The 17,513-nt window shown below is 34.4% G+C and overlaps 1 protein-coding gene across 6 annotated transcripts in view; it reads left to right on the forward strand.

Moving 5' to 3' along the window:
- Window positions 1–8,035, forward strand: part of LOC145691002 (uncharacterized) — a 143,114-nt gene extending 135,079 nt beyond the window's left edge. For all 6 annotated transcript variants that reach the window (XM_081766485.1, XM_081766487.1, XM_081766484.1 and 3 more), the window contains one exon: window positions 6,787–8,035. In XM_081766485.1, the coding sequence (XP_081622611.1) occupies window positions 6,787–6,822 (36 nt within the window). In that variant the 3' untranslated portion in view covers window positions 6,823–8,035. The remainder of the gene's footprint in view (window positions 1–6,786) is intronic.
- The last annotated feature ends 9,478 nt before the right edge of the window (window positions 8,036–17,513 follow it).

The following is a 17,513-nucleotide window of genomic DNA, read 5'->3' on the forward strand; positions in this document are numbered from 1 at the left end:
TCATCAGTACAAAAACTGTGACTTTTCATGTGCAAGTAAACAAAATACGGCAATTCAAAAATGTGTTTCATCTGAATCCACAGCAGGTTATGTGTAGCCACACGAATAATAATAAAGATCCTATTGCTGGACACGTGCAGAATAGTAAGAAATTTGATATAAATCTGACAAGGAACGGACATGAACGTGTCATCCGAATCAAACCCAGTCCATTCGATAAACATTACAAAGATATGTTCATGCACGAAAAATTAGGTGCCATGTACAAACGGAGTATGTCCCTGGGGCCCATTAACCCTGTTAGTATAATAAAATAGTAACTTGCAGTGAAATAGCTATTGCATCAACACTGTTTATTGAAAAGTCATGGTTTATAGTTCATTCTCTTCAGCATGAAACAAGCTTTCCAGAGGTGCTATGTATTGGGGCCCATAACATACTTGAACAGGGAAAATTAGTAGAATGTCGGGAAAGTTCCCTCCAGAAATCCCTCCCATCAACTTTGGGCCCTTCGGGAATGGCCCTTGGTAAAAGCACACAATCCAAATGTATCTCGAAAAATACAATAGGGATAAGAAATAACTGTATCAAGTTTTAAACATAATTGAGGGGAAAGGTTGCCAATACACACTTTCCCCTCATACCTTTTCCGTCTATCAATACAAAATTTGGTACATACATTTCTGATCCCCCTATAGTATTTTTCGAGATACATTTGGATTGTGTGCTTTTATCCGGGGCCATTTCAGAGGGATCCAAAGTTGATTGGAGGAGGAGAGGATTTTTGGAGGAAATTTTCCCCACATTCTCCCAATTTCTCTGTTCAGGTACAGTATGGGCCCCAATACATTGCACCTTTGAAAAGCTTGTTTCATGCTGAAGAGAGTGAACTATAAACCATGACTCTCTCACGAAGAGTATTGATACAATAGCTATTTCACTGCGTGTCTATGATTTTCTTTATTTAACAGAATTAATAATCCCCAAGGACACACTCCGTTGTCCATGGCACCTAATTTTTCGTACGTGAACATATCTTTCCTATGTTTATGGAATGGACTAGGTTTGATTCGGATGTCCGGATGACACGTTCATGTCCGTTCCTTGTGAGAAGAAAGGAAGAAACACAGGGATACAGTAACACTGGATGCTTCGTAGTAGAAGCATATTATTTATTGGAGATTATTATTGCCTCACCTTTGGCAATTTCAATCGCAACCAAGAAGGGTAATTCTAAAGCTTTCAAAACACGCCCTTATTTTATGATTTATATATATATTATGATGTCAACCAAAAGCAATGTCTGCGAAGTCTGAAAGAAAGTATACACATTGTTTCATGAAAATCGAGTAATTTAAGGAAAGTTATTATTAACATGCTATCACAGAACGAGACGAATTCACCTTTCTTTTAATTTCATCCTTATAATGATTGCTGCGGATGGGAAAAGAAACGAAAGTGATAACCAAGATTGGAAATGGGACTTTAAATACATTCAGCACCCGTGCATTGACAGCTTCGCCAATGTCAGTCTGAATGCACACAAAGCTATCTGTACATAAATGCTGTTTTCCCGCAAATTGTGATGCGATTCAAACAAAACGAAGTTTTGTTCCAGCCTCATTTCAAACAACCACAATAAACCACTATAATAGAAGTTATGGATTAAGCAATTATAGATAAAACATACTACAACAAACTATTACACATATAACATCCACAGAGGAGAAATCCTAAATTAAATACATACATGGTCTAATTTGTCATATATTATTAATATTTCTAGTTTTCTACATACGTACACAAAAGTTAAAAAAAATGAATAAAAAATTTCTGGTAACATAAAAATTAACCAGGACACATGATGCAAGTCTTTACGTTAAACTACCATCTTGAAGAGTAGAGAATCGCTCTTCCCACTTCACAGACGAAGCTCCGCTCACGGGACTAGAACTCAGTCGTGAAATCTCAAATCCCTCATAACGTATAATTTTTTATTCATTTCGTCTTCACATGTATTCTCATTGGTTGGAGCATTATCATGACGTACAGGAAAGGTATGTGAGAATACGTTATCAGAATAGTTCTAATGGGTGAGGTTCAAACGTGAACAAAGACTGCATTATGACTAGAGGCACGAGTTTTTCGCAGAATTAAGTAATTTTTAGTTTCTTGACGTTTTATGATATTCTGTATGTATCTTCATTGGTTTCCGTTGCGCGATAAAATCCAAATTTCTAACAATATGCGAAATAACGCGAAACTTTAAAAATACGTTTTCATTAACTTAAGAATGCTAGTTTTCCGCTGACGGAATAGTAGAACGTGGCATGAACGGTGCATTTTAGGTAATTCGGACACGGCTATAGAGAACACATTGCATCACAATCGTAGCAGGATGGGGAGTTTCGAAGTGATGATTGTTTCAAGTTTGTTATAAATGCACTTACATATGTGAGGCTTCCAACAAGCAAACCAATTGTAAGAAATATTTTTCCAAGTATATACTGGTGGTAAGTGATAAACGTACAACAATGAAGGAGGAAAATGCAGAAACAGGTAACATGTTTATGTTTAATGCTTAAATATAACTTTTGGTTATGTGTTTTTAGAAGACAGCAAAACGTTCCTACTCATAGTAAGTTTAGTTTATGATTTACCTTCAGTTTGATTTAAAAAAAAAAAAAAAAAAAATTGTTCTCTAAGTGAAATTTACAATGTCAAGTAAAATATTCAGTGTATTTTATTTTTAGGTAATTAATGGTTTATTTCTGTAGTGATGTATAAATAAAAGGAACAATTGTAGAAATGTCAGGGAATATCTTTTCCACAAGAGCTACAAAATGCGAAACTTTTTTTTGGAAATGTGACAAAACGCAAAATACGAAAAACGAAACGCGAAATTTTCAAATTCTTAGTGCAAAAAACTCGTGCTCTTAATTATGGCATAAAATAAAAGAAATCGCAGAAATAAAACGAAATGTATTTCTTTAAGTCCAGTGCATAAAATAAAATGAATATCCTCAAAAATTAGTTCATAATAAAGATTACTATAATATCCTCGTGCTTAATTTTTGATGAAAGGGATGGAAACGAATTTTTTGAGCCTAAGAATTATGTTGTTCGTTTCCATTCTTCTTCTGCAATAGACTTTTATTTCTTTATGTACGAACATGTAAAATAACACTCTCTTAAGTAGCATACTGTATAAACAAAAGTGAAAAGTAAGCGATTGGACCGCGACTTGAACTCATGTCCCAGCCTTCCGTATTTGTGCGCTAACCACTACGTTACCGAATTATTCTCGTGGCCAACCACATACGAGGCAGTATCAAAACGTTAATGTAATCACATGGAAGAAATGCACTCTGGATAACTCTGACACCATGATGGTGCTAGTCCTTCTCTACGTAATTACCGTGTCTAATGACCAGGGTGGATTGATTTAAATCGTATTCCGAAATAAATTAATTTAAAGTGAAAATAAGTAAAATCCCGTTTCTGTTCTGTTATTTCGATTATGAAATTTAATAATCATAATACAATGAGACTCAAATGTACAGTATAGTATGAAAACAAGTGTCATGCAGAGGATGATTAGGGAAAATCCCATTTTGAACAGGTAACAGAGCAATCCTGCTTTCTTCTTTTCGTAACATTAGGTGTTGGTTTTAAAATCGTTAACTATTCCAATGGGAAATCACCATCGACATTTAAGACGAAAATTCTTTTTTGCGCCTGTCTGTTTGTTCCCAGATAATAGGGCATATTTAGAGGGGTGCTATCTTTTTTGTAACTTTAGGCGAAATTTATGTGTTCCATGCCGCAAGTTAGTTCTGAGTTGTTAAAAATAGGCTCCTGCTAAATATCAGTAACTTTTTGTGAAAAAAGTGTCATTTTGATAAACGTTGCTGCACTTTTTCCTTAATGCTTAACCTTTTAAATTATATCACCTATTTTTACGTGATAGGGTAGAATCTTCATTATTCGATTAAGAAAGTACCAATAAGGCTTTTTACTTCGGTTTCTTCAAGACTGGAGGCATTTTAGAATACATTACATATGCTTTCACGCCTTTCTGCATTGAGGCATAGTGTGTGATGACGTCATAAATTTAAAAAGATATTTTTTGTTATGCGTATTATTATTATTTTTTGGCGGGTTACATTTTGCATTCAGAAGACTGAAGTTTTGCACACTCGTTCAGTGCACCCCTTAATAATTTTCAGATGTTTTTATATCTCTGCGTAGAAACAGCGGGGCAAAAATGTTTTTAAAAAAATATTTTAAACAAAAAAAATAGCTTTTTTCGTGATTTTCCCGCCTCAGATGGAGACATATGAATGGTACCGTTTGAAAGGCTGTTCTATTCTGAAGAAAATGATGTACGTACTATGCTCCTAGGATAAATAGGGGTGTCTCAGGAAACTGTTACCTGATATCCTGTTTTATACGGAAATCTGGGGTATTTGGGGAATATTATTTTTCGCGGGCTTACTTTTGCACCTACAAGATTGAAATTTTGCACATTTACTCAGTGCACTCCTCAATATTTTTCAGATTTGTTTCAGATCTCTGCCTTAAAACAAGGGGAGGGGTCACAGAGGTAAAAATTTAGAAAAAAATATATATTTTTAACAGAAAATTCCTTTTTTTCGTGATTTACCCGCTCCAGATACATGATGGAGACATTTGAAGGGTACCGTTTCAAAATTTGTTTTATTCTGAAGAGAATAATGTACAAATCGTGATTCTAGGATAAATAGGGATGTCTGAGGAAATTTTTATATTACATCCGGGTCATCTGGGTCATGTGGGAATGTTCTTAGCTCATTGTTAAATAGTTTCCTCACCCTTACTACTCAAGATAGAAGCTTGAAATTTTGTACACATTTAGTACAGCCTTAGTATTTTCCAGTTGATTTTGAGATCTGTGCGTTAACACAGGAGAATCCAGAGGGGATCATTTTTTTTTTTTTTTTTTTTTTTTAAGTATTAAAAAAATGCCAATTACTCTCAAAATTTTCCGCTTCAGGGACATGATGGAGAAATATGAATATTACCGTTTTAAAAGCTGTTCTATTCTAAAGAGAGTGAGGTACGGACCATGATCCTAGGATAAATAGGGATGATGCTGTAGCTGCTTGACTGAAAGTCTATAATTTACCTTTAAAAAGAGCCATAATTTAAAAGGGTTAAGAAACATTGTTTGGGATTGATATAGGTTAACGATTGGGGATAGTTCAAAATTCAACCTCAATACTTTCACTTAAATGGCATAATTAGCATTTAGTACTAATTCCTAATGTTTTTTCTTCCGTTCGCGACTTGTATTATACGAGGAGAAAGATTTGATTTAAATCAAAAAATCATGATTTTTTCCACCCTGCTAGCGACACATTTTTGCCAGCAGTTCTTCTATTTCCGTAAGCTCGTTTTGTAGAAGTCTGCAGTTTGGCATTGAAACCACAGTTCAACCTTATCCCTACTGTCAAAATGGCGTCCTCTCAGTGGATGCTTTATTTCTGGAAAGAGAAAGAAGTCAGTTGGTGCTAGGTCCTGTGGGTAAGGAAGTAGAGCAATATTTCATATCCTAATTCCACTATCTTCATCATGGATGCATGGATGGAATGAGGTGGTGCATTGTCTATCGACATCAGCACCCCTTTTGTGAGCAATGCACGACGTTCCTTCTTCAGTTCCTCTTGTAATTTAGGAGATGGGAATAATAGTTATTAGTAATAGCTTGCCCCTGTGGTATGTAATCTCTCATGATGATCCGTTCACAGACTTAGTAGGCGGAAAGCATTACCTTGGCGCAAACTTCTGCACTCGTTCCTTGTTAGGGGAGAACGAAGGGTGTTTCCATTGCTCATTTTCTTTGTTTCTAACTCATAAAGATAAACCCAACTTTCATCCATTGTCATTAGCCTGTCGAAAAATTCATCCCCTCATAGCATTGCTACATTTCTCTTGCAGCGTCCTCGCGATTTGTCTTCTGCATAGGCGTGAGTAGTCATGGCATCCACCGTGCTAACACTTTCTGAAGATGCAGCTGATGTTGAATGATATTCCAGGCAGACCCATAACTCCTACCTATTTGCACAGATGACACTTTCAGTGGTTATTTTCCTATCTTTCATTATGATCATCTTAACTTTCTCTGTGAAGGCAGCATCATCTGTGAAAAATGGTCTTCCAGATCTAGAGGCGTCCGCGGTGATTATGTGTTTAGTTTGGAATTGCCGTTTCCACTTGGGGTACCATCACATACTATGAGCTTTCATAATCATAGACTTCTTTTATCTCTTCGAGGATCAGCTCTGCTGATTTCCCCTGGAGATGGATGACCTTTTTGACGCTCCGTGCCTCAAGCTTGTCAATCATAGCACGTTCAGTGATTTACCTGAAAAAAAAAAATCTAACGAATCCAAGATTTGCAAGGTCACCATACAAGGACCGAATGCATGTGCGATGGATTCGTATTTCGTCACCTTCTAGTGATTGCACAAAGTTTTTGATTTCTTCTTGTACTTTCGTAGTTTCATTTTTGAGGTCGTTGCTCAGCCGTTCAGATAACATTGACTAAACACAACACATTACGTGCCCCCCCCCCCCAACAAAAAATAAAGATAATTGTATTCTCCATTTTCTATATGAAAATCATTTTATTTTTTAATGTCATAATACATAACGTGTGGTGAATATATGTTTTATGCTTGTAAATAAATAATTCGGAAATCTTATTTTAGATACGTTTTCTTAAACTGTATTTTTGTATTGCAGGATACTGGGAACATATATCTGACGGACTTTAGTTAGAAACTTCGTGGAAGTCTCCGATCTATGGAGGGCAAATACCGCCTTCAACATTATTAAATATAGAAGAGGAAAGAGGAGAAAATTCAACTGTTAATACAAACAAGTCAGTAAAGGAAGCGTGGCAGATAGTAGCCAGCGAAATGAACGAAAGGTGTACCCGTAATGAACAAATGTTAGCAGGTGCCAGTTCTCAGATGAAGTGAAGGGCTCTAAGGTGTGATTATGTGAAATAACAACTCATTCAAAAGAGAATCAGAAAATAGTGAATTTGAATCTACGCAGTGCGTACGAAACATTACAATAATCATGTAGTCATTATATGGCGGTGAACAAGAAAATCCAGTTACGGTTGAATTTTCGTTTATTTCCTCGCCTTCATCGAACGTTCTGTTACGGAAGAAGAAAATAACAGTATTAAAAACCAAAGCGCTAGCAGTAAAAGAACAATTGGTAGGAAATGTGCTTGTAACCATTGATCATAGCAGTTCGTAAGGAATTCGAACTGTTTTGCATCAAACTTTAAAACAATATCAAACGAGCTTTGAGTTTAATTCCCAAATTAAAAACTACAAACAATATGGGGAAAAATATCAGTTCAAACTGTGAAAAGTTAAACTCAGCAGCTGCACTCATGCGTTTATTTTTCTAATGGATTACGTTTAGTTTTTCGCGCACTAAAAATTCTACAAGCAGTGAATCAATTTTTATCCTACAATTTTTATCCTACAATCCTATGTTCATTTACTACTTCCTTTGTGTCTCTTATCGTTTTTGGTCTTGTTCGTGAATCATTCGTACATAACTAACATGACAAATTCTTATCACAAGGATACATTGACCTAGTAGGGCTACCATCAGCAGTATATCCATGCATAATGAACCACTCCAACTCACTATTCTTAACTATAACATTAATGTAGTCTCAGTCTATTCATCTCTACACAAATTCAAAATTTGTTATATAGTTTGGTATATTCTCAGAAGTGTATGAGATTGTATATGAATGCAACGAGTGATATGTAGATATTGATGAAGAATAACATTGAAATTAAGAGAACAGCCATGTAACGGAGTGTACAAGCATGAAAACACATTTAACCTCTTAAATGTCCTAGGATTTTTACCCAAATCAGAGATACCACGAAAAAGGAGGACTTTGATTATAATGAAAGCGAAAAGGATATATAATAACCAAAGTATTTTAAATTTTAAATTAAAAAAGAAATCTTTGTTTATTAATGAACTGCAAAGAATACCACATCAAATAACAGTTACCAACAAAAATAATAAAAAATGATAGCACTCAATATTTGTACAGGGTGTTTCAAAACAACAACGTTTAGGAGGTGATTCCTGACACCAAGATAAGACGAAAAGTATAGACCAGCCTTTCCCAACCTGGGGTCCGTGACCCCCAAGGGTCCTCAAGCTAATCTGACAAAGGCACACACACTGGTGAGAAATAAACAATTTTAAGTTAAATGATCGTCTTTTAATTAATAATGGCAAGTCAATTTGCGTGAGAAGTGATATTCGACGTACAAGAAGTTGACTATACTTATTATCATGTTAACTTGTTGAAGTTATTACTTTCTTTTCTTTCTTCAGAAAAATACTTTTTTCTGTGCCTGATAGGTAAGTTATTGTGGTTTAGTTTTGTTTACGACCGGATTTATTCATATATTTGCAACATCTCTAAAGGTGTTCGGCTCCAGGTTTGAAACCCAGGACCGCCTGATTAGGGAGTAGTCATCATACCACTCTCACATGATTATACCATATATATATGTTTTAAAAATGGCGCCTACGGACCACAGAGCACTCTTCTACAGGTCAAAATAAAGCGAAAATGTTATATGATGAAATGCCCTCTGGGGCCTCCTTCAGTCGCTATGGGAATAAAAATTTCACAATGTGGCAACGTCGCAGATTAACTTGGAGCCATTAGCATTACTCTACGAATACAACAAAGCAGTTAAACCGATTGCTACACTAATAAGTGATGCTAGTGTCAATGAATATCGACGTTAGTTCCCATCTGGAAAGAATCGATATAACTATTTGATAGATTGGTGCATCTAACCTATGGTTCTTTATTTGCGACGTTGCCACATAGTGTAATTTATGTCTCCACACGATGACTCGAAAGGAATACAAATATATATATTTTTGCTTTATTTTGACGTGTAGAATAATGCTCTATGGTCCGTGGACGCCATTTTTAGAATACCCGATATATATATATATACTAATATGGGGAAGAAATATAAATACTAACCGTATATATTGTGAGGGGTCCTTCGCATGTATTGTAGACTCTAAAGGGAGTTACAGAGTGGAAAAGGTTGGGAAAAGCTGATATAGACGAACCTGGATGCAGAAATCCATGATTTCGAAGTTTTAGGCTGCCAAAAACATGAAAAAATGAACTTTAAAGGTCCATAGCTCCAATATTGTTTGATCTGCCTTAGTCGGGTCAAGATTTCACTTAGAAACAAATATGTGTCCTATCCAAAATCCCATGTTTCAGAATCCTGCGGTACTTCCACAACAATTTTTATAGATAGTTGGTTAGTACTTAAAATTATATGCCCGTAGCCAATCACCCTCTACCTAGGTAAGAAAATTTTTACATGATTACCTTAAGATTCTGAAACGATTATTTTTGGATAGCGCACATATTAGTTCCTAAATGAAGTCTTGACACGACTATGGTAGGTCTTATAGTTTTGGAGCTATGGACCTTTAAAGATCATTTTTTCGTGTCTTCGGCAGCCTATAACTCCGAAAGCAAGCATTTATGCACCCAAGTTGGTCTATACTTTTTGTCTTACGTTGGTGTCAGGAATCACCTGCCAAACGTTGTCAGTGTTGTTTTGAAACACTCTGTAAGTCACCTGGAGACCAGGCATACATATTTACTGATATAAGAAAGATAAAAATGTAACATGTTACCTTCAAGTTTTTATCCTTATTCTTTTCTGTTGACAAGAATATTTCAACAATGGTAGAAACTTTCTAATTCGATTGCAAGGTAATATTGTTTATTTAGTGAATGCTGTAGGTGCAAGTGGTCTAATGAAAACGGTTAAGATTCAATTCTGTGTTTGTTTCATAACAAAGCTCATACTACAAATATTGGCCTATTGGAATTGAATTGAGATATGTAGTTTAACGCCCTTCGATATTGTTACATTTATTGTTAGTAAGTTGGTGTGTGAGTTTGGTTTGGGGGCTCCACCACCTGTGCAACATACGCACAGGACAGGTTCGATGGAATGAACCTATACTTTTCTTTCTTGTATTTTTCCTTCTAGCTGACGGATTCTGTATTAATCCGCGATTAACCTTGAACTGAGCGTTTTCTTCGGTCGCTAGTTTGAAATTAAATAACTGGTATTTTAATAAAAAAGAAATAGCATCAAAGTTCGTAGCTTAAAGGCTTAATTTTAAAACTGTATTTAAATTGCCTAGTACAAATGTAAAAATTCTTGGCTTGTACCTAAATTATTAAATAAGTTTAATAAATAAATAAATAAAAATTTTATAATAAAATATTTATTACAAAAAAAATTTAAAAAAAAAGGTACAATTAAATTACATAAAGCGTAATCAAACTATTTATAGTTTAATTGACATTACTCCATTTTACATATATATTACTAGCCTACAAACTGCTCCTTAGTTTGCAAAACTTTCACATATTGTAAAAATGTGAAGAGAAGAAAAAAAAAGAAAAGAAATTTAAAAAATACCTGAACTCAAGCAGCAAGTAAGGTGTTAATACTTGCGTAACCCTTTAGCTTTTTTTGGCATATTATCGCTTCTTTAAAAAAATTTAAGTTAAATTATATTAATGGCAACTTAAAAATAATTTTTAGGTTTAGCAGCATACCTAAATTTAAAGTAGTAGCGCAACTGTTACAAGTTAAAAACAAAAAACAAAATATCGGCAAGGTCAAACTCACCTCTTTTATACTCTCGGGGCGGTAGCTATTGCATCAAATTTTACCGTGTTTTATTCAATTGCACCACTTCCCGTATTTCACCTTATTGCACCATATTGCACCACATGTGGGCGAATAGTCAAAGCCAATTTAACTTTTTTTTATTGTCTTTACGACCTCTATTTCACCTTGAAAGAGTGTGTAGGCCAATAGCCAAGATCAATCCAGCACATTTCAAGGAGCGCGTAGGCAAGAGTCAACACGTAGCAAAAAGCAGAGTATAACTAACATTGCCGTTGCCCTAGCGGCCAACTATGGTACTAACCCATGCTAGGCTATACACCTTGCGGCAAAATTATATTTTTGTTAAAATTTATTATTTTACTATCTATATATTTAGAGTTTTCTTGTTTTTTTTTTATAACTAAATTTTGTTCTGCCATCATGAATGGCACAAAACCTTTTTTGCTTTGTCTTTTATATATTTGTTCGCTGCTCTGCGGTCTTACAGCCAACAGGGGCCAAAAACACAGCTTAGCCAGGCAAAGTTTTAAATAAATCATTCCCAAAAAAATATTTTTCTCCCCTGTCTTCTGTCACTATGTCACCGCCACTAGCTCCCACTCCAAACCACAAAATCAAAACCCGGTCATCAGGGTTATCGGCAACTTTAAATGGTAACAATATGCTCTTTTTGATTTTCGCATTGACACATTTGTTTGTTGACGTATTATTAAATATAAAACTACGAAGACTCATCATCATGAGATTTTCAGACAGCAGATAAAAGCCACACGTTTCTTGGGGTCGCCGTTGATGTGGAGCTTACGTTTGACGGAAGGATCATACACTGACTCCCAGTTAGTGTGTGTGAGCTTATAGTGAATAAAATCATATTGAGATTTCGTCTTTCAACCCGTTTCCTCATTCGCTAATTCTTTAATTTCCCTACGCCACATTGAGCCTACAGTGTAATTGTGGGACGTTAAGTGAAAGAGTCTATCCCATTCCATTTCACTATTTTATTTTCAAGCAAATTTATTGTGTACAGTCTATCCGTAGGGTACTTTTATTAAGTTCAGAATCAGATTCAACCTTACGTGAAATTCGAATATTAAAACTAACATCAATATTGGTCAAAATATCTTTTAGAAATGATCCTTTGCCTTTTTAAAATGCGAAATAGTATTTTATCGATTGTATGCATAAGCTGTTATGATGTATTTTATCGATTGTACAACCATGTGAATCCGTTTCAAGATGACTTCACTTAATGCAAAAGTGGTCTCTAGTTTTCAGATGTATGTAATTAAGTCATTGTAGAAAAATTCAAATATATATCTGAAAATTCCAAAATCCTGGTATTAATTTTTTTGTAATAGCGTTATAAAGTATATATTCAGAAATTCCTTGTAACTATTTAGTATGTTGCTTACTAGATAATACCGTTTTTTTTTTTGTGTGTGTGTGTGTTCTGGAAAATTCAATCCAACAGACGATTTTATTTTATTTTTTCCTTACAAATGAAATTAGCTAAGCTTGTGAAAAATGTTTGTAAAATATGTAGAAAGTATATTGGTAAATAATTTTTTTTATAAATATTGCTGTACTTTTATTTTCCTGTACATTTTTCAAACTAACGAAATAAGTTTTATCGAAGATTTAAAAAAAAATAAGATGGAAAGTGTGTATTCAGTCAAAGCTTCCGAAATTTAGATATAAAATTTATTAACGTTTTTATGTAAACGTCTTAACAGGAAATACTTGTAATTCGTACTTACAATTCTTTATAATGTTGGATAGAGCGCTTACGTCTGGTGCGCGTTGTCCTCGGTCTAGCAAGTTGTGGTGGTTGACATAATCAAGTGCGTGGGTTTCTCAGAATACTCCCGTTTCCTCTGACATTCTTCCATCATCATTCAATTGCTTTAATCATCGTCTCCCTTTGCCTTAAAGGCATAATCATTCAGTTGCTCTAATCATCGTCTCCCTTAGCCTTAAAGGCATAATCATTCAGTTGCTTTAATCATCGTCTCCCTTAGCCTTAAAGGCATAATCATTCAATTGCTTTAATCATCGTCTCCCTTAGCCTTAAAGGCATAATCATTCAATTGCTTTAATCATCGTCTCCCTTAGCCTTAAAGGCATAATCATTCAATTGCTTTAATCATCGTCTCCCTTAGCCTTAAAGGCATAATCGTTCAATTGCTTTAATCATCATCTCCCTTAGTCTTAAAGGTATAATCATTCACTTGCTTTAATCATCGTCTCCTTTAGCCTTAAAGGCATAATCATTCAGTTGCTTTAATCATCGTCTCCTTTAGCCTTAAAGGCATAATCATTCAGTTGCTTTAATCATCGTCTCCCTTAGCCTTAAAGGCATAATCATTCAATTGCTTTAATCATCGTCTCCCTTAGCCTTAAAGGCATAATCGTTCAATTGCTTTAATCATCGTCTCCCTTAGCCTTAAAGGCATAATCGTTCAATTGCTTTAATCATCGTCTCCCTTAGTCTTAAAGGCATAATCATTCAATTGCTTTAATCATCGTCTCCCTTAGCCTTAAAGGCATAATCATTCAATTGCTTTAATCATCGTCTCAATTAGCCTTAAAGGCATAATCATTCAATTGTTTTAATCATCGTCTCCCTTAGCCTTAAATGCATAATCATGGGACGTTAAATTCAAAGATTTCATTTCATTTTTTCTTTATAAAATTTACAAAGTTACTTTTTAATGAAATTCAAACATTGTTATTACAAGTAAAACCACATTAATTATAGTTATGTTCTCGTACACACAGTAAGCTTCGAATGAATGTCGAGATTATAAACTTAAATTCGATGTGAAGCTGAGAAAAAAATGTTGTAGGGCATAGTTTTCAGTTTTCACGAAACTTTCGAGAAAAAACAGCAGTATTATCGTACCCAAGTTGGAAGATGAAACAAGATTTTTGAGTTGGAAGTTTTTCTTTCTTTTTCTCTCAAAGAATGGGGTGTCATTCATCTACGACCTTCGTAGGAATTTTCTTTTTCGTTCCTTCCATCTCTCTATGTAACCTGACACCGCTGACCAATTTGCAGTAGTATGCAGCCAGTGCGTTTGGTTTCGAAGTGAGTGATTGAGTCACACTACACTGTCGTTAATCAGGCCGTTTATTGCACAGAACAACACCGAATAGTGAAAATGACGGATTACTGAAAGCACGTAAAATTTTTGTATATGCAATATATTATATGATTTTGTTTTATGTAACAGTGGAATTGTAAGCAAATACACAATGTACACCACAGATTAAATCACCCAAGTACCTCTATCAGTAGTATATAGAGAATGTTATAAATGAGGGTTGATATCGTATGAAGTTGATTTCTACAATACAGTACAGGGTACAGAACAAAATTTTGAATGGTTTACTTAGTATACAGGTTTTGAAACGTTATTACTTTAAAATATTGTATGGTCACAACAGTGTTTCTTGATAATACACATACAAAATCTGATTAGGAAGAGAATAGCGTATTTGTGAAGGTACTAGTTAGCAGAAAATTATATGTACACTCATGTCCAAAATTATTGTCGTATATCTATAACTGTCTTCTTGTAAGAATATAATTTGATAGTGATTTTGTAGGATAGTTTTAATACTGATGCTATGTGTATAATCGGGAAATGTATATTTGTGGTAAATTTCTTAGAATTATAAATACGAAAATTAGAATGAGTAAAACAAAATGTTGCTAAATGGACAAGAGAACTTTTTTTTCCTTTTATTGTTTTTATTTACTACTCTTTTGACATGAAATTTGCCACATACATGTTTTCACTGATTAAACACACACTAACACTATAAGAAATACCGGGCGAATTCGTTATCAAATTATATTCCTAGAACAACATATTTATAGATATGCGACAATAATTTTGGACATGAGTGTACATCTGTTTCTGAATCTGGTATCCCTGCACTGACTGGTGTGGAAAATACAAGAATTAAATTAGACAAAGCTCTAGTTTTTGTAGAGAGACCCAACGAAAGTCTGGAATATTTTGCGTAAGAGGGATAGAAGCTGTAAATACGATAATATAACAGGAATACAAAAGAATCTATGAAACGAAGAAAAATATCATAGAATTAAATTGCGTTTGAGTTTAATGTCTCTTTCAGCAGCGAGGCTATATGAGACGGAACCTACTAATTAACGTGGAGTGCGAACATGAGCTCCCGCCGGGAAAAATATCAGAATATTCGAAGTGGGAGCACACAGTACGATTGCAGTAAAGAGATCCTTCAGAACGTATTGAAAGCGAAGTAGTCTTGGTCTAATAATTAAGAAGCCGTTTACGAATCTGAAGGACCATAATTCGAATCCAGTCAGTTTTTAACATTTTTTTTATAGGCCAAACGTTGTAATATTTTACTTTAAAGTTGTTGATATAATTTCGACGACGTAACTAAGTTTCTATGATCATGGAAAATTAAATATGTATTTACGATAGGGGTGAGAAACCTCGAAATATGTATAAGAGAAAGTAGTGCAGTCTTGGCTGAACGAAGGGGAAAATTTGTGTGATGGGCGGAACCTCGCTGTGACGTAGGTGAGGGTATACGTGTACGGAGCAGACATTATCTCTTTTTGAAGGCGCGCGCTTTTTCCAGTTGTAGATATTTGAAACGGTTTACACTCTTTTCATACTTGTTTTTAGTACAATTGAGTAATTTGGAATAACAGTCATACACGTTGCGAAAATATATGTACGTGTAACTGTGTCGAAAATGCCTTCTATTTGTGCTATTTTGGCTAGTCTGAATAATTCTTTTTTTTTAAAAAAGTTATCTTTATTTTCCTTAATGTTCTATTGCTTAGTGGTAGGTTGGAAAGTGCGAAAGACAGAACAACTTCAAACCGAAATTAGTAGGATGTGTTCAAAGTAACTATATGAGAAGTTTGAAAGCAGAGTTGTTTGTTAAACTTAAATTCAACTTCGATGTCCTAATTTCAAAACGGGATCTCTGAACATTCATATACCATCTTAATGTTTGAAATTGAAACTTTCCTTGAAGATTTTCTCGACTTTTAGAGATTTCAATAAAGTCTGTGTGTCCTTTCTGCTCTCAGATAAATAAATGTCTCTCTTAACGAAATTTCTAATTCGGTTCCTAATGCAATTTTAATACGAACGATTTAAAAAATATATCATCTCTTCATCAGAGCTCTTTTTCTCCCTAATTTTCCTCCGTGACTATTATGCTTGCCTCTGCATTCAGACTTTCTTACCGATTTTTCTCCAAAGGGAATAAGACCTTTCTATATGAATATATCAGGAATTTGAGATTTCTGTCATTATTATTTAACACGTGAATAATTCTCATAATAGAGACAAATTTTACATTGTGATTTTGATGCCCAAATGATAAACAAATATATAGAATACAATTTTGGTGCTTCTAAGAGATATTGAGAATAGGTTTGCGAATCCCAGCGATGCATCAGGCAATATCTGAGCTTTTGTTGATGAACCACATCTTCTGAAATTATTAAAGAATCATTATTTTGATAAACTGCTTGTTGTATTCTCAAATATTTTAATAACGAAAGCAATAATTCAACCTTTTTTAGATAAAAATTACGGTGAAGCGGACTTCTCTCTCCATATCAGATACATTTCAGTTGCTTTCAGAAAAAAAACTACTTTTATATGCAACTCAATTGTTTTCTCAAGAAACAAGTGTAATAGCCTTAGAATGTTTTCTAGCTGCCGAGAAAGAAACTGCTCAATTTTTCAAATTAAAAAAACACTTAGGTAATTAGTGTGATGTGACGCACTTATATTGACAGAAAATTACGTTGATAAATTGAAAAGTATTTTGATGAACAAGACATCTCGAATCCCGGAAAAGTTCAGCATGCAGTTGGCCATAGAAACCTACTACCGTTCCAGTAGTATATCATACAGTCATCAAATATACTTCTTGGCTTGTGATGAGATGAGGAAAAAGCAAATGTATATTTCCTTATGACAGCAAAGCTGAAGAAAATTTCTTTCCACATCTTTGTAGAACGGGAAGATTTTATGACCATCAATTACCCACAAAGCCTAAATATAGGGTATACTTATTGTTACTTGGTGTAAATGTTAATAATTTACTCCTGAAAATAGCAGATAAATGTAGCGAGGCTATAATGAACAAGCAATGTATCCAGAGAATGAACGAGGAAAATGCTATCATTGAACATGTTAGTAATGATATTACAGCTACAATGTTCTCTGGTTTGGTAACTAACTTTCCAAGGAAGACGAACATGACTCAGATTAAATATATTTTTCAAAACTTCTAGTGTTGCTCACGACACGAGAAGTTTATTTACAAATTCGAGACGAGACGATAAACATGACTTCATGGGCAACACTAATTTATCAAGTCTTAGGTATCAAACACTTTTTAGTGTTACATGATTCACAGAAGAAAACTATAAATTGATAAAGTGATTTTAGGAATATAATGAAGGGTGGTATTTTCAACGTTTAAAGATACGCATTTTATTACACAATATACCCATCATGGATTTCTCGCGTAATTGTAGTGTACCATTACAGTTGAGAGTAATGGCAACTTTTTTCCTCACCCTGTACCTAGTGAATTTTTTTTTAAATTTGGTTTCGGTTTAATTACACGATGTATTTATTCTCTTTACTTCAAATTAATGTAATAAATCGAAAGGTCTTATTAGGAATCATATTT

This window comes from Thermobia domestica, chromosome 7, assembly GCF_964235325.1.
Source record: "Thermobia domestica chromosome 7, izTheDome1.hap1.1, whole genome shotgun sequence".
NCBI lineage: Eukaryota > Metazoa > Arthropoda > Insecta > Zygentoma > Lepismatidae > Thermobia > Thermobia domestica.